The 18,577-nt window shown below is 41.0% G+C and overlaps 1 protein-coding gene across 12 annotated transcripts in view; it reads left to right on the top strand.

The window, feature by feature from the left end:
* CYRIB (CYFIP related Rac1 interactor B) overlaps positions 1-14,280 on the top strand; it is a 144,628-nt gene extending 130,348 nt beyond the window's left edge. For 9 of the 12 annotated variants that reach the window (XM_032415857.1, XM_032415852.1, XM_032415860.1 and 6 more), the window contains 6 exons: positions 978-1,055; positions 3,189-3,305; positions 4,217-4,296; positions 5,588-5,714; positions 7,636-7,706; positions 13,536-14,151. In XM_032415857.1, the coding sequence (XP_032271748.1) occupies positions 978-1,055; positions 3,189-3,305; positions 4,217-4,296; positions 5,588-5,714; positions 7,636-7,706; positions 13,536-13,599 (537 nt within the window). In that variant the 3' untranslated portion in view covers positions 13,600-14,151. Of the gene's footprint in view, positions 1-977; positions 1,056-3,188; positions 3,306-4,216; positions 4,297-5,587; positions 5,715-7,635; positions 7,707-13,535 lie in introns of all 12 variants that reach the window. The other 3 variants (XM_032415854.1, XM_032415851.1, XM_032415855.1) reach the window with 1 other exon arrangement.
* Positions 14,281-18,577: the final 4,297 nt, after the last annotated feature.

Genomic DNA, 18,577 nt, shown 5'->3' with positions numbered 1-18,577 from the left:
GCCCCATTGTTGGAAGGACTGAGTGTAAAGAAACAAGTAGTAACTTTCATGTGAGGAGACCTGATCCACTTGAGGCTCTGTCACAGTAACCAGGTGTGAGACAGGTCCTTCAACTTTCCAAGACCTTGGGGACCTTATCTGATAAATGGAAGAGGTGGATTCCTAATTACAGCCTTTTATGATTGCATAATAGGAAACTATTCTCTCTCTCTCTTTTTTTAAGATTTTTATTTATTTGAGAGAGAGAATGCAAGAGAGAGAGAGCATGAGAGTGGAGAAGGTCAGAGGGAGAAGCGGACTCCCCACTGAGCAGGGAGCCCAATGTGGGACTCGATCCTGGGACTCCAGGATCATGACCTGAGCCGAAGGCAGTTGCTTAACCAACCGAGTCACCTAGGCGCCCAGAAATTATTCTCTTTTATTAATACTTTGAGCAGAAAGGATTTGTATATAAATTTTAGTCTGAAGATTGCCCTGTTGACCATATACACATATTTTTATTGTAATAATTCAAAACAAGTCCCTACATATTTCTTCTTGTTTTTGTTTATTTGGTAATACTAGTTTTTGGGAAACAACCTTTTAATATATTAACCTAAAATTATTGAAAAGAAGAAGGGAAGTATACGGATCATGACTATGAAACAGTCTACGTGGTTCATCTACTGTGTTCAGAAGGACTAAGTACAGTGTTTTGTGATTTAGGTACAAAAAGCTATCTTGGGTGATGCCAGTTTTAGTTCTATGAAACAGTCTACGTGGTTCATCTACTGTGTTCAGAAGGACTAAGTACAATGTTATGTGATTTAGGTACAAAAGCTATCTTGGGTGATGCCAGTTTTAGTTCTTAAATTGGTATTACAAATTAGGGGGTGTCACTTAACTAGTTAAAACTGTATTTAGGAGATTTTTCACTTAATTTTTACACTATCATTTAGTGTGCATAATACATTTTTCTTTTATAATGTCTTCTTTAGATGACAAATCCCGCCATACAGAATGATTTCAGCTATTACAGAAGAACGTTGAGTCGTATGAGGATTAATAACGTTCCAGTAAGTTAAAGCTTTGAATCAGGGGTATAGTAATGATAGCCGTTAATTTGCTTGTTCATGTGCTCGTCCATTCAAGTGAAGTTAAAGCTGATGGTAAAGTTGGTACCCCACTGCGGGCTGTAGCTGTGAGAAGAAAGGGCGGATGCTGCAGACCACACGCAATGCTGGCCTGCCCTTCCACTGAGTCCCTTTAGTCCCCATGACTCCTTCCTTCAGTAAAATTGCTATCTGTCCATACAACATTGATACTTACAAAATTTCTGTGTGTATTCTTGTTTTTATTTTTTTAATTTTTTTAAAAGATTTTATTTTTAAGTAATTTGTACACCCCACATGGGGCTCGACTTCACAACCCTGACATCAAGAGTCGCACGCTCTCCTGACCAGGCTGGTCAGGTGCCCCATGTGTATTCTCATTTAAATTGCACAAAAACTTTGTGAATTCGTGGTTGTGAGTTTTTTGACCCCATAGTCTTAGAATGGAAGAATCCTGGAGAGAAGTTGACCTGGAATGAAAGGATACTAATGTTGGCAAGAGGGGAGAGCAAGGTCATGGGCCGTGAGCACTCCTGTGCCTGTTCCTTGGCTACAAAATCGCTCTTCTGGTTTACTTAGGCTTGGTTTCCCTTGATTTCTCCTTGTCTTTACCCTTTTCTACCTCCAGGGAGTCAAATACCATAAGTAAAACCTTAAATAGAAAGAAAATATTCTCTTTTTCTTCAGGGATTTTGAGGACCTACATTGTGCTAATTGGTGTGAAAAATGGGGAAATTTCTAGGATCAGCCTTATAGCCTCAACTAGATAGTTTAATAAAGACTACATAAATGTGTAAGGAGTGGTAAGTGGCATAAGAGGTTAAAGAAAATGCCAAAGGAGCGACTGGTCTTTTTTTTTTCTTTTTTCATTGAATCGGTATTTCCTAAAGTGGCTGTTGTAAGACAGGCCTTGGTAGGAAAAGGATTTCTCTTCCATGAAGCATCTGTTATTTTACATTACTTTGGTTTTGCATAGACCAGTTCCTGTTGTGAGATTGACCTTATCATTTGTCTTTTTCATACCCACCATGTAAAATCAAATCAAATCAAATCAAATCAAATCAAATCAAAACATGTAACACCCAGTCAGTCCTCCAGTATAGCCATCCTGCTACCACTCAAGGCCAAAGACCGTAAAATCCCCTTTGCCCTTTCACCCTCAGTAATCACAGGTACATCCAACTGTTGTCAAGTGAAATACCTTTCACATCTCTTCCTCACCCCCCTTTTCATCTCAGTTCTTCTATTCCAGTTGAGAGCCTCATTCTCACTCTCTTTGGCAGGCATTCTGTAGGAGAACTCATTTTTTGACCTATGGTCTCTTTCCTGTTTGGCACACTCTGTCTGACACCATCAGTCAGTTTGCTTTAGAAAATTCTTAATTGTTGTTCCTTTCTTCTAACATGCTCAGGGGCCCCCTGTCACATGCAGAAGAAAAATAAGAACTTAAGCTAGCAGCTAAGACACTCTGCAGTCTGACCCCAGCCTTCCTTCCCAACCTTGCTGTCCGCCGGCCGTTGCCCCTTGTTACACTGAACACACTGGATTACACTCTAGGCCACTTGAAAACATGCTCTTCTCCCCTGACTGGTTGGAATGCCATGCGTACCTGCCCATTATCACCTGCAAAGGCTAAGTCTTCAGAGTCCATTTTAGTTTCTTCCAGTCTAGTGTAATCTTCCTCTCACCTCGTTTTTTGGTCATCGCCTCTTAGCATGTTGTGGGTACCTGTGTGTTCCTGAAACGGAGGCTGAGGCAGCGTCTTCGTCATCTTCCTGTCTTCCATAGCATTTAGAGCAATCCCTTGTTACAGTAGGCAGCCCATTCAGGTTTTACTCAATTGCTTAATATTATTTACCGTATCTTAAAAGAGGTTAATCTTCCTGAAAAATAGCTTAATATCATTTTTAACCTGTTTTTAAAGAATATTTAAGTATTATATGTACATAAGGGTCTAAAATATAATTTAAGAGTATTTAATAGAGTAATTTAACAAGCATTAGCGAAGCAGGCACTCTGCCTAGGCCCTTCTTTTATAAATGTTATCATATTTAACAGTTTATGAACTGATATCTCATGCTCTTATTTTCCACATAGGCAGAAGGAGAAAATGAAGTAAATAATGAATTGGCAAATCGAATGTCTTTGTTTTATGCTGAGGCAACCCCAATGCTGAAAACCTTAAGTGATGCCACGACAAAATTTGTATCAGAGGTGAGTAAGTGTTGCCTAGATAGCTGGTTACTCTTCGTGTTATTCTTCTTCCTGTCTACAGCCATGGTGACCTCCGCAGGCCCTGTGACGTTGCCATCTCTGAGCGCATGCGCGCTGCGTCCTGTCCCTTCCCCAAGGCCCACATGCACACATCTGCCTGCCTATCGGCCGCTTCCCTTTGGATGTATAGTCAACACCTCAGTGGTATCGTGGCCGAACCAAAGTCTTGGGTGTTTTCTCCCAACCCTGCCCTTTCTCCAGTCTTTTCTGTCTTAATAATACCACTGTAAAGGCAAGTAACTTTTAGGGGTTATCATCCTGAATTCCTTTCTTTATCTAACTTCTTATATCTCCTCTGTGAGACAGTATTATTGACTCTCCCTCCACAATAGACCCTGAATCTGAAAACTTAGTTCCTCTCTTGCTCTACCTCTCCAGATCGGCCCACTGCCCTCTCACCTCATACCTGGATTATGGCATTCGTGTTCCTACTGGTCTTACTACTTCTGCTCTTGCCCCCGCTATAGTCCTTTCTCCAAAGAGCAGCCAAGTAATCTTCTTTTTAAAAACCACATGCCCTTCTTTCTCTGTTTAAAATGTTTCCAGTGACTTTCCAGTCTCCTTAGGATAAAATCCCCCTACCTCATGGCCTGTGAGGCCCTGTCTGCATGTAATGGTTGTTTCTACTCAGCTACAATGTAAATGACTCTCAGGAGAGCAGGGTCTTGCTTCTCTTGCTCATAGCCATATCCCTAGAGCTTAGAACAGTATCTAGAATCTAGTCCATTTTTTTACAAAATTAGGAGTAGGAACCAACATTTAAAGTTGTCAGTTTTCACATTGTTAAGTTTTAAATTATACTTAAGTAATAACTATTACTTTCACTTTTTTTCCTCCATACACTTTTACAGAATAAAAATTTACCAATAGAAAATACCACAGATTGTCTAAGCACCATGGCTAGTGTATGCAGAGTCATGCTCGAAACACCGTGAGTATTAGCTGATTCTTTTTCACTTTAACAATCCTCTTGAAACAGTTGTCTAGATATGAACAGGTCTTATTTGGAAGGCAGAAAATAAGTATATCTGAAGTATCCAATGTTACATATATGAACAATATTAAAATAATTTGGAGCTTAATGTAACTTCTGGTTAAGTAGAAAGTACAGTGGGTTTTCAGGTCCCTAAGGCCAGTCAGACTCCCTTATTAGACTCTTCAGAATGGGGAATTTTGTGGTGCTCTTATGGAGATAGGGAAGAGCTTTGCTGTTTTGGTTATGCTTCTCATCAGCATTCTCTCTCCTTTCCAGTAAGAACCTTGCCTTTTTGCTAGAGGACGAGAGTTACTCTTCTACTTATCCCTTTCTCTCAGTATTAGTTCAGTCTTTATTCATTCATTTATTTACTTAGTTAGTTAGTTTTTCCAACACTAATCTGAATTCTCTGCTGGGTTTCCCTTCACTTTCAAGCCATTTATCATATATACCACAGTATTGTCTGGCTGGATTTCTTATCAGCAGGCAGAAAGAATCTCTCCTGGATTCCTAAATAACATGGTTTTATTAGATAACTTTTGTTTTTGTGGAGCTTTTCATTTTCCAAAGCAGTATTTACACATCATCTTATTGGAAAACCTTACGAAGTAGGAGGGCAACTATTCATTATCGTTGTCATTTAGGGGAGTGAGGTCCTGGGAAGTGAAGGGACTTTAATGCCCAGTGGCCAGTCAACCACACATGTCCTGGATGCCCTATCCTGGTTCTGGATGCTTTCTGCTATGCCATGCTGCCTTATATATAGATGAAAGTTCTATTTCCCTTTTTCCCAAATGAGAGAAGAATATGAGTGAATTTTAGTAGAATTAGAATCCAGTAATATAATAATGTGAGTGCTTAGATTAAGTTAGCTTCTAAATAGCAAGCATATTGCTCTGTTAAGCTAGTGGCTTTTTTCATCATATTGGTGGGAACAACCTTTACAAAGCACCTATCCTGAAACCATTACTTTGGGGGTTACTTGATTTCTCTAAATTTGCCTCATCCCTGCCAAACAGAAGGGGTGATACGCCAAGGAGGGTGCATATAGAGATCAGAATACGTACGTAATAACTGCTGCACCCACCTCAGTTCTCTGGGAATCTCACCATGGAGAAAGGGGGGGCATAATGTTAGCATTCCTTTTAAAGATCAACAGGATACATCCTTCAGCATCAACTGAATGTTGAATCAGCTCATTAAGTAGTGATGTGCCTCATCCATCCATATCTTTTCTACCCTCCAGGGAATACAGAAGCAGATTTACAAATGAAGAGACGGTGTCATTCTGCTTGAGGGTAATGGTGGGTGTCATAATACTCTATGACCACGTACATCCAGTGGGAGCATTTGCCAAAACTTCAAAGATTGATGTAAGTTATATTGCTTTATTTAATTCCAAACCATTTCCATAAGTGGAACTCATAGGCGTTTATTTTTTTTAAGTTTTTTTTTATTATTATTATTATTTTGACAGAGAGAGCAGAAGTAGGCAGAGCGGCAGGCAGAGGGAGAAGCAGGCTCCCCGCTGAGCAGGGAACCCGACGTGGGGCTCGATCCCAGCACCCTGGGATCATGACCTGAGCCGAAGGCAGCTGCTTAACCGACTGAGCCACCCAGGCGCCCCTCGTAGGCGTTTATTTAAAAGAGCTGCAGGTTGCACTCTGTCACAGACCTCAGTTTTATAGTTTCTGATAATGGTGGGCTTCTGTTGCCTTTTGTCTTGTGTTGGGTTTTTTATAGCCATACACGGTGGAGTAGAATGACCGGAGGACAGCCTCAGTCTTCTAGCATGCCTCCTTGTCCCTCTTGCTCCTCAGCAGTCCTGCATATTTGGCAATATAAATAAATGATTAGACATAAGAAATTTCCTTTCGTTCTTTGACCAAAGGCCATTTCAAACAAAAGATTTATTTCCAGATGTATATAGAAAGTCAGTAGAGGTGCTCCTAGTGAAAAAAGACTATATAATACAGATTTTCTCCTCCTTCGTAATCATAATAATTTGTGGCTCTAGTCTGGGTTCCCACTTTGCCTGTCTCTATAGAAGTTCATATTAGGAATAAAGCAGGTTCCTGGTTTCTCTGTTTTGTAATTTCTTTCCTGACCCTGTTCATCAGAATTATAACCAGTATTTGGTGAGAATTGTCTTCCAGTTTCCTTTTCATAGCTAGCTCAGGCTCTCAGCATTTCGTGTCTAGATTACTGATTGCTAACCAGCCTCCCTACCTTTTTTTATTCATGTCCATCCTCTGTGAAGATAAATGAGTTAACATTTATTGATTACTGTGTCTCAGGAATTTTATGCTTGTTTCCCACTTACCTCTGAAAATACTCCTAAGATGTAGATGTTATTTCCTCTGTACTAATAGAGAATCTAAAATTTAGGGAAATTACATAGTATAATCTCTAGTGAATTGTGGAGCGGGATTTTGAACCTACATCTCCATGGCTTCCAAAGCCTGTGCTCGCCTTTTCTTTTCTACTTTTTTTTCTTTCTTTCTTTTGATTTTATTTATTTAGAGAGAGCGTGCGCTCTAGAAGGGGATTGGGTAGAGGGAGAGAGAATCCCAAGCAGACTCCACACTGAGCACAGAGCCCAATGCAGGGCTTGATTCCAGGATCCCGAGACCATGACCTGAACCAAAATCAAGAGGAGGACACTCAACTGACTGAGCCATCCAGGCGCTCCAAGCCTGTGCTGTTTCTACTACACTCTACATTTTCACAATCGTCAGGCTCATCATCCTTACATACCACCTTTGCTAAGTTGTTCCCTTTTTATAGCCTGTAACAAGTCCCTACCCCATTAGTTACAACTGAGTGTTCCTTGGCTTGTGAGGCCCTCTGTAAACGCCCCTACGCTAGTCATTTCAGCCTTGCAAAATTCTGTCCTCCGCGTGTGATGAGCTTTATTATTTTTGTCAAGGTGTTTGTCTACCTTGGAGAGGCTCCTCTGTTCCTTGGCAGCGTGTCCATTCCGTCTTCTCAAAAGCTGCTCCGCACCTGTTCCGGGAAGTCGTCCCTTAGCCAACCCTTCGTTTTCTCATTCGTGTGCGTGGTGCTTTTGTTTGACCGAATCGGTTCTTAAAAAGTTTTGTTTCACAGAGAAACTGAAAATAACATTTGGGTAGATTTTTTTCCCTCTTTTAAGAAAAATGATTTTGACATTTTGAGAAAGTAATTTCTCATGAGTTCCATAGTTGTGCTAATTTAAGTACTACTGTTTTGAGATAATGAGTGTTATATAGGAAAACAAACATTTTTACCTTTTCTGTTTCCTTTTCTCCTTAGATGAAAGGTTGTATCAAAGTTCTTAAGGACCAACCTCCAAATAGTGTAGAAGGTCTTCTAAATGCTCTCAGGTGTGTATATGTACATGTGCATATGTATAGAAAAAATATCTGTAAGAAAATGCTTCAAAATGTGAATAGTACAAAGAAAATACATATTGCATATTAGAAATGGGAAGATCTCATTTTGCTTACTGGCAATCTTGCTTTCAAATACTGGTTACAGTATTTTTACAATAAAGAGAGCATGCGTGTCAGGGGGGTGCAGTCACATGAAAATAGCAGCTTTATTTCTTTGCCAAAGATCTTGGCTTTCATTTTTTTATTGTCTTGGGATGTTTACTTTTTAATTTTTTTAATGAATGTACAACATGCTCACAGTAAATAAAATTCAGCAAACACAGGAAAATTTAAAGCAAAATAAGGAAATCACATGATCTCACTATTTTTGAAATAAACCACTATTAACATTTTGATATATAGTCTTGCAAAGCTTTTTCTTTACACTTGTAGATAGTCACAGTTCTGTGATACTTATGTTTTTACAAATATAATACCATAAAAACACTTCTACGAAAACTAGCTCTTTTCCCTTAATACAGTGTGATTACATTTCTAGTTTCACAGATATCTTTATTACTTTTGTGTATTTCTTACAGTATCTCTTATAATGAAAATAAAGCAGTTATTTGCTCTCTTTTCTCAGCTTAGACCTACTTGATGTTACTGTAGCTCCTAAGAATGCTGGGATTTTTTTTTTTTAAAGACAGGCTTCTTTTTATTTTTTTTAAGTAAGCTCTAGGCACAGCACGGGGCTTGAACTCACGACCCCGAGATCAAGATTCGCATGTTCTGCTGACTGAGCAGCCAGCGCCTCTTGAAGGCTGGAATATTTTATTTATTTATTTATTTATTTATTTTTAAGATTTTATTTATTTATTTGACAGAGACACAGCGAGAGAGGGAACACAAGCAGGGGGAGTGGGAGAGGGAGAAGCAGGGGTCCCACGGAGCAGGGAGCCCGATGCGGGGCCCGATCCCAGGACCCTGGGATCATGACCTGAACTGAAGGCAGATGCCTAATGACTGAGCCACACAGGCGCTCCTGCTGGAATATTTTTAAATGCAAATTTCAGTGTACTATAACATCTTGGACTCACAGAGATTTAATTTATAGTATAACTTCCCTAACATAAAAGATAATTTGCTCATTGCTCGATTATTTTGTGTTTAAACACAAAATTACGCGGGCACAGTAATATTTGTATGGAGACTTCTTGAGGTCACGGGCCATCTTTGCTTTTCACTGTAGTGCACTGTAGTTCACATGATACACAAAAATGATTGCCAGTTCAGTATTAAATTTCTCACGTTTAATGAGCAAAACAGGTTGTTATTCCTCTTGAATGCTTAGTCACACTTGGTGCATCATAAAGCAGAATTCTATGCTGTATCATTTCAGTTGAATGGAACCATCAAATGATTTTATTAGGATTATGAAAAGTATTCTGTAAGCAGTGACTACATGAGTAAAGGAGGTCAATTCTAAACAAATATAAGAAAGATTCAGGACCATAATATAACAATAAAAAGCCTCATAATGTCGAACTATTTCAACCATAAGCCTACAGAAACCATAACTTTCGGGAATTTTTTACTCTGGAGGTTTTTACAACATAAACCTCATTGGTTTTATCCATATTCATGGTATTGTGAATCTTTACCACTTGATCCCTTTCTGAAGACTCCCTGGGTCCCAGTCAGCCTGGATTTTCTCCCAGGACCCTTCTTTCTTACTGGTGAGACAGTGCGAAGCCAGCCAGTGACAGGAAACCTGCTTTGAAAAGGAAGAGGGAATCAAAGTCTAGGAGGGCCTGGTGTTATTTCTTTTTATTTTTTATGTTTTTTAAATTTTTTAAAAAGATTTTTATACTTAGAGCACAAGCAGGGGGGGCACGGCAGAGGGAGAGAGAGAAGCAGGCTCCCCACTGAGCAGGGACCCCGATGTGGGGCTCTATCCCAGGACCTGAGATCATGACCTGAGCCGAAGGCAGTCATTTAACTGACTGAGCCACCCAGGCGCCCTGGGCCTGGTGTTATATTTCTTTACCTTGAAGGGACAGTGCTCCACACATTAAAAACTCAGAGTTTGCTTTTGTTTTTCAGAATTTAAAGGTAATTGGGCCTCTTCTATTCTATTCTAGAATTAGAGCAGCAGCGGGCAGCGGGGCTGAGAGGTGGGATTGAAGTCTCGCGTGCAACAGTCTGTTTGAGGGAAAGGGGAAGTAAAGCACCATTGAGGCAAGAGCCACCTGTCAGTTTTCAGTTTTTGTTTCACGTATCTAATGGAAAGTAGAAAATGAAGGTTTTGTTGCAGAGATAACTCTTGAACTGTTTTTACGTGTTATGTGTCAGGTTCTTTTTCACCTGGGAAGTTTTGTAAGGTTCATTGGTACACTTGATACTTTATGGTAGTGGTTACAATTAGTAACATTTTTATATCACTGTACGTTCATAAACAGTTTCATATGTATGACTTTATTTAATCCACACCACAGCTCTGTGAGGTAGGTGATGGATATGAGGTGCTGGGGATGTTTGAGAGACTCACAGATCGTATAGCTAATAAATGTCGGCATCTGTTTTCACATTCAGGATTTCATTCTTAAAATCCCATATGCTTGATGCTATATCATTGAGCCTTAGGTTTCCTACATGACTGAACTCTGGAGTGCTTTGGAATAACTAGGAAGGAGGTGAAAATGCAGATCCCCAGGTCACCATCCCCCAGAGAGTCTCTCTCTCAGGTCTGGGGTGGGGCTCGGGCACCTCATTTTATAAGCAAACACCCTAGCTGATGTAATGCTGGCACTTTGAGAAACAGTGCTCAAACTAAATCACTGTAGCCCTTAATGTTCTTCACTCTAAGAGCAAAGGAGATACTATTTAAAAAGCATTTCATAATCCCAGAAGCGCTGTGCAATTGTTGTTACTTATACCTCTACAGAATGGGAGATACTTTTGTGGAATTACTTTCTGAGTAGCTGCTTTACTAGAGATGCTCACTCCATCATTTGCCTCAGAACCGACAGTTAATAATTAAAAATTTTATTTTTATTTTTTTTAAGATTTTATTTGTTTGACAGAGAGAGAGACTGCACGCACAGGCAGGGGGAGCGGCAGGCAGAGGAAGAGGGAGAAGCAGGCTTCCCGCTGAGCAGGGAGCCTGATGCGGGGCTCGATCCCAGGGCTCTGGGATCATGACCTGAGCCAAAGGCAGACGCTTAACCGACTGAGCCACCCAGGCACCCCAATAACTAAAAAAATTTTCAATTTTAATTGCGTACACATATATATGCTGCTTATTTTGAATGCTTCTCCGTAGCTATTATATATAGTGCCTCCAACTTATAGTATGTGATTACAGAAAAGCAGCAAGTCATGCCTAAATTTTACAGGTTGGAAAAATGGAACCAAGTGCCTTGACCATGAGAGAGCAACCTAGAGCTGGGAGTTAAGATTCAGTGCTAGATAACTGCATTCTTTATTAAATTTCAGAGTAAAGGTAAATAATGGTTGATTTTCTTCGGTAGAAAAGTCATAGCACTCAGAGGAACTTTGGTGTTATGCACAAAGTGAAATAATGCCATACGTGTCCATATATTATTTTCATACATGTTAGGTGTTCCTGCCCTTTCTGCCCTTTCTTTCTTTCTTTCCTGCCTCCCTCCCTCCCTCCCTCCTTCCTTCCTTCTTTCCTTCCTTCCTTCCTTCCTTTCTTGTTTTGTTTTGTTTTTGTTTGTTTGTTTGGAGAGGGAGAATTCCAAGCAGGCTCCACGCCCAGCACGGAGTCCGACACAGGGCTCGATCTCACAGCCCCAGGATCATGACCTGAGCTGAAATCAAGAGTTGGACGCTTAACCAACTGAACCATCCAGGTGCCCTAATTCCTGGCCATTTCTTGAGAAGAATGTGGTGATGTGACAGGCCTGCCTCCCAGTCAGCACCGTTCAGGGCAAGGATCTGAGAACTGCTGGAAGTGCATGATCACCTCCCGCAGAAGCAGCAAGAACTTGTGTCTGGTAGAGAGGAAAGCACTCAGAACTCCTGGAATGTCCCAGAACATTGCTGAGCAGTGGTACTTAAAACTTAAGTCTGTGTAGAAATGTTGGTGTGCCACTTGTGTGGCCCTGTCCCCTGTTCAGGAGCATAAAGGAAAAGGGAAAAAACAGAAATGAAGAGAAGGATGTTAAACACTTTTACTTCCTGACATCAGTAGGATTGTGTGCAGCTAAATATACTTTATCTGCACTTGGAAAAGAAAACAAGGCTTTAGTGTTGGCTACATCACCTGCCACTTAATGTAAATATTCCTTTATGGATTGTTTTTCCAGCCTGGCTGCTTATTTTCTTGTCTTCCTTCCACAAGTACCAATTAATTGAGCACCTATCACATGCCAGGTGCTCTGGTGTCTCTTTAGTAATATGTGAACAATTTGGAAGTGACTTACAAGTAAAACTTTTGAGAATTTATCAGGTACTTAATAAGTACATGTTTGTGTCCTTACCTCTCCAAGGCTTTGCATTCAGGTGCTTTCTTCAATTTTTAAATTGATTTGAAATGAAACTAACAAGAATTGGGTTTAAATTTCTTGAAGACACAAAGACCATCTGTGTGTACTTGCTTAAAATGATATATTCCTTAAAGATTATATGTGAAATTCTTATAAGCCAAATTAACTGATACAGCATAAAGTTCTGTCTGAACTGTCCACATTCAAGCACTGAACATCTGTATCCGTTGCTTCTCATCTGGTCCAGGCCTTGGTCATCCCTCCCTGAGGCCCCTGGAACAGCGCCCTGCTTGGTCCCTGTGCTGTTCCTCTGCTCCCTACACTTCTTCCTCAGCAGCCAGAGCAGTCCTTCCAGAACCTAAATGAAATCCCACCTAATATCCTCCACTGCTTTCACTGCACTTGGAATAACCTGTCTGTAAGGCCCCACTTGGTATTTTCCTCCTTTGCCCCTGGTATGAGTATATTACCATCTGTCTGCCCTGCCAGGTTGTAAGCTCCTGGAACAGAGTCGGACACGTAGGCTTACTCACTGACTTTGGGCTATTAAAGGGCTCCTCTGGTGAATCTTCTCATAAACCAGTGATCACTCTTTATGATTCTTGTGTTTACATGCCTATAGCAAAACACATCTAGCTGGAAACAAGGCACTTAAGAGTATTGAGACATTTTGGGATGTGACGGTTTGGGACTAGAACGGAGCTCAGCATATTTCTCTGTAAAGGGCTAGAGGGTAAACAGACATTTTAGGGTTTGGGGCCACATGGTTTCTGTCACATCTACTTGGCTACTGTAGCAAGAAGGTAACCATAGGTAATACTGAAGTAAATCAGTATGGCGGTCTTCCATTAAAACTTTTTATAAAAACACTGAAATTTGCATTTCATATAATTTCCATGTTAACATGAAATATTATTCTTTTGATTTCTTTCGCCATAAATTTAAAATTATAAAAATGTACTTCACTCACAGCCCATACAAAAATAGGTAGTGGGTTAGATTGGGCCACCGGCTGTAATTTGTCAATCCCTGAGATGGAGCAAGGACTGTTTTCGTCCGAGTGAGAGGTGCAGCTTGAGTGTTTCCTTTAGAATTTAACCAGTTGTGACTCATTTACAAAGTTCTTGGGTCTTCTGTTTAAAAGCTGGTAGGGAGGCTAAGCAAGACAGAACCTGAACCCAGTTGAAGCTGGAAATCAAGGGCATGATTCTGTGAGGGAAGATTGGCCTATTTGCTCATCTTGTAATACTAGAAACCAGTGAGTACGGATAATGACTTTTTTTAAATTCCCTAAAATTGCTGTTTTTGTTTGTTTGTTTACTTTTAGGTACACAACAAAACATTTGAATGATGAGACTACCTCCAAGCAAATCAAGTCCATGCTGCAGTAACAGCCGTGGAGTGCGCACCTGCTGTGGACAGAAGACAGTATTCTGCAGTGACTGGGAATGCTCAGTTTTTAGTGATTACAATTACTATCTCATGTACTCTTGCTTTTTATTTCTTGCCTCTGTTCCTCTTCCCTCTTTTTTAATCATGTTCTCGTTCTTAAGACTTCTTTTCTGTGCCAAAATCAGTAAAGTTATACTCTGAAGGGATATTGTCCTTTCAAACGGGCCATCTAAGGCAGCTAATTATGCATTGCATTGGGGTCTCTACTGAGAAAAATTCTGTGACTTGAACTAAATATTTTTAAATGTGGATTTTTTTTGAAAACTAATATTTAATATTGCTTCTCCTGCATGGCAAAACTGCCTATTCTGCTATTTAAAAACCCTCAATGACTTTATTTTCTACTGCCGCTTTTTTCATGTGCAGCCAAAATGAAAATGTTTAAATTAACTTGTGTTGTACAAATGGTACCCAACACAAACTTTTTTTAAATTAGTAAGACTTTTGTTCAAAGTTTTAAGTTTGCATTTGACTTTTTTTGTAAGGATGTATGTTGTGTGTTTAACCTTTATTAACTAACGTTAAAAACTGTGATGTGTGCGTAGAATATTACGTATGCATGTTCATGTTTAAAGAATGGCTGTTGATGATAAAATAAAAATCAGCTTTCATTTTTCTAAGTGTGGCTTGGTTTACTGGTGTTTTGTTTTTAAGCTTGTAAAGTCTTCCCCGTGTTATTTTAGTGGAGTGCATACACACATCAAATATTCCCCCTTCTTTGTAATAGTATTTTTCTTCATTATTGTCTTAGTTTTGATTGCTTTTAAAATCTTGCTAAATGCAGTAAGACCATTGATCTTGTCATTAACTGCCTCTTACTCTTGATTGACTCTTGTATGGTTGTAGTAATAGGAGGAAAACTGCACTTGCCTGACTCACAGTCCCCAGGAGTGAGAGGGTGGTCACAGGAGGCGAAGAGGGTGGCAGGAAGAGCAGCTCTCAGCATTGGGAGGAGCGTGTGTGTTAGAGGGGCTTGAAGCCACAAGCCTTGACACTCGTGGTAGAAAACCAGCGTGTGTGTTATTTAAAGATCATAAAACCTTAATCATGAGATCGAAATGTCCTGATTGGGAGAAACAGCTTAAAGCTTGTCTAGTCCCACTGTGCTGGGGTTGTGATGAGTGTCTTGAGTGTCTGAGCTCTGGTGCATTTGAAGTGGAAGGAGTCCCAGAGGCTTCCACCAAATCCTTCTGGCTTAATAGTGCTGGATCATGATGCCCACATCGCCACCGTGGACTCCCTGCTGACCTCCTTGGCCTTGGCCTCACGTGCTCCCGGTGCATACCCTGCTCTTCTTCCGCCAGGCTCAGCTGCCTGCAGTTTCTAAGTTGCGTGTGGCGTCACACCTCCCACGCCAACTCTGGCTGGTCCCCAAGCCTGCACTTCCTTCCTCCCTCACGTCCATCTGATGAGCAGCAGCTCTCATTTTTTAAGACCTTCTCCATGAAGCCTTCAGGATAACATTAACCCCAGTCTTCTAAGAGTATTGTAATGGGTTAAATAGTGGCCCTCTAAAAGATATGTCTACCTGGAACCTGAAAATACAACCTTACTTGGAACAAGGGTATTTGCAGATAAAATCAAGGATCTGGAGATGAGACCATCCTGAATTAGAGCAGACCCTAAATCCAATGACAAATCCTTGTAAGAGAAAAGAAGGGGAAACAGACAGCAAAAGGCCACGTGAAGGTAGAGGCAGATAGGAGCAGCGCATATCGACAAGCCACAGAACCAAGAATGGCTGGCAATCACCCGAAGCTGGAAGAGAGTCATGGGACAGATTTCTCACTCCAGAAGAAGGGAGTCTCCAGAAGGAACCAACCCTGCCGCCGCCACCTTGACTTCAGACTTCCGGTCTCCAGGACCGTGAGAGGACACATTTCTACCACATTTGTAGTAATTTGATATGGCAGCCCTGGGAATCCAACACTGGTGTCTTGTTCCAACACCTCTGATACAGATACTTTTCTGACCCTGTGAGAACTCGGATAAGAGCCATGTCTGATTTTTCCCTCAGTGCCCCAAGGATCTTACGCGGTACCCAGACTGGAGTAGGGGCCAAGCGAATGCTCGAATGGGGTGAATGAATACAAGTAAAAAATAATGAGGCAGCTGGAAGAGAGAAAGCAATACTGGCCTTTGCAGTCAGCACAGCTCACGCTCCGCATATTGGAGAAGTAGAGAAATCTCTAACTACAGACTGAGGGCTAGCAAACTGGTCTGTGGGCCAATCTGCCCACCTCCTATTTTTGTACAGCCTGTGAACTAAGAATAGTTTTTTACATTTTTACAAGGTTGAGAAAAATCAAAAGAATATTTCATGGCATATGTAAAGTATATGAAATTCAAATTCCAGTGTCCATAAATAAAATTTTATTGGAACACAGCCTCACTCACTTGTTTACATATTATTTTTGGCTATTTTTGCACTACAACAGCAGAATGGAATTCTTGTGACAGAAGCCATATGGCCCTCAGAGGCTAAAATATTTACTATCTGGCCCTTTACAGAAAGAGTTTGCTGACCCCTCTGCTAGTTACAAGAGCAGGTTTATTCGAGAACTGGGGGTGATAGAAGTGCGGTGCTGCAGTGTGATAAAAGGAGCCATCCCTGCTGCCACGGATTTAATTTCAGGTCTAATAGTTGCCGTTCAGATGGCCAAAGAGAACAAATCGTCAACTTCCCACCTACCAAGTCTGATCTCTTATTCGTAACATCCGTCCTAGAGTGAAGGATTATGGGACTGACCATGGGCTCATCAAGAAAGAGGGCCAAGGTGAGTTGGCAGGGTCTGCCCTGCGAACTGGAGGGAGGTGGGACCCTGCTCTGCATCAGTAAATCTTAACGTCACTCGAAACCCGGCCTCCTCCAGCCCCCTCTCCCCTCTAAAACACAGTTCTGCTCAGTATCTCTGCTCCTCTCAGTCCAGTGCCTGTGCCTCTTCCCTCATGATACAAAGTACCCATTGCATCATGACTCTGTTCGCACTGCCCCATTTCTACAGCCCTCAATATGGATGACTAGAACATTTCAATCAGCTATTTTCCCTTTACAGATTGGGATTAAAAAGCACTCGACTATTTTAAGATTGCTCAAAATATTTTAGACTTGTCATAAAGATAGTTAGCATTTTTACTCAAATCTAGGTCTTTTGAGTTAAAAATGCCATTCTGGTTCCATTTGAGATTGCAGTCAACTCCATCCCATAAATTCTTATGAAATAATCCCTTACCGAGCATATTTCAGGCTCTGTACAGTGTGATGCATAGAAGAATGCATAGAAGGATCTGTGCATGAAGAGTCAGGAAACCCAAGCCACATCACTTCTTTGGAACTCTGCCTCATTGGTAAAATGAGAGAATTGAAACAAAATCTCTAATGTTTGATTCCACATCATATACTACATGTCTTGTATTTACTACCTGCAAAAGGCAGTAGGAATGTGAGCAGTTAAAGCACAGACTTCGGAGCTGGTGGACTGGAGTTTAACTCAGTGTGACTTTGGTGAGTCCACGTCCTCATTTACAAAATGGGTAATACTCGAGATACCTACCCCTCTACAGTGGCCCTGAGGATTATGCCAGATAATGCCCGTAATGTCCTGTACGTATCAAAAGTGCTCGCTATCACTCTCATTATGTCCATCATGACATTTAACTGTATTAAAAACAACAACGCAGTCTATTCCAAGTGTCCTGTCCATTAACGTGTATTGTTTTCCATTTATTCTAGAGTGGTCAACAGTACCAGTTACACTTCCCTCAGTCAGTGAGGGTGCTAGGCAAAGCTGCTCAATTTTAATGAACCCTTTAAAGATCCTATAACTAATAAACACTGTGTGGTTGTTCCAGTTTTCTAAATGGAGAGGCGATGAACTGCCTTTTGAAATGAAGATTAGCAACACAATGATTTTTAAGCATCAAACTCCAGTGTACTGATACATTGCTTCAGTCAGTGTGTTCACAGCACATCTTTATGTCCGTCAACATTTAGTAAGTACCTCTCCAGAGCCCACTTAGACTGTGTCTTAGGACTGTAATGATGGGTTCCGGGCGGGGCCCGAATGGAGGAGGGCAGCATGTTCTGGGTGTTCAGAGAGGGTATTCGGATAGAAGAAGCCACAGTAAAAGCAAATATTGGGTGTATATTCTCCATGGTGTGGTCTGAATATTGGGTTGACACATAACACCAGGAGCATTCAAGATTTTTTTTTTTTTTTTGAGAAATTCCTCAATAATGTGTGGTTGTAGGAGAAATAATTTGTATGGCTTTTGTAAGTGCAATAAACTGGGTTCAAATTTTATGTCATTCATGTTTATTCTTCCATGCCTTTACCCAAATGCAACTTCCTCTATGCACCATTCCACATTTTGCTTTATTCATTTAATATGAATTGGAAATTGTTCCATATTTTTATATAGTGTTTTCATTCTTCTTGAATGCTGTGTAGTATTCCATTATATGGATGTACTATAACTTACTTAACCATCCCTCTGTTTGATGGACTCCGGCTCTTTCCAGACTATTGTAAACAGTGGTGTGAGGATGAGCCTTCGTGCATGTGTGCAAGTATCGTGTGTCTCCTTCGCTTCGCATCCATCACCCCTGGCCAGGCTAAACTTGCTGTTCCTTGAGCACAGGGTGGTCACTCCCCTGTCCCAAGTCCTTTGCAGTGGCAGGTCCCCCTACTGGGATTGTGGGTGGGTCATGCCCTCTGTCTTTGTGCAGATGTTACCTACCAGGGAGGCCTACCTTGACCCCTGCTGTTGAAAATGACAACCTCCCAGACACTCCGCACTACCCTTACTCTGTTTTTGTCTCTGCTTCACTTACCACTGAACCTGCTGTTCTAGCCTGGGGTGTCCATGGGAAGCAGAGCATGAGCAAGGGCTGTGTGCTGTGGGTAATTTTTAGAG

The sequence above is a fragment of the Phoca vitulina genome, unplaced genomic scaffold, assembly GCF_004348235.1.
Source record: "Phoca vitulina isolate PV1807 unplaced genomic scaffold, GSC_HSeal_1.0 scaffold18, whole genome shotgun sequence".
In the NCBI taxonomy this organism is placed as follows: domain Eukaryota; kingdom Metazoa; phylum Chordata; class Mammalia; order Carnivora; family Phocidae; genus Phoca; species Phoca vitulina.
This window is presented reverse-complemented; position numbering and strand designations above follow the sequence as displayed.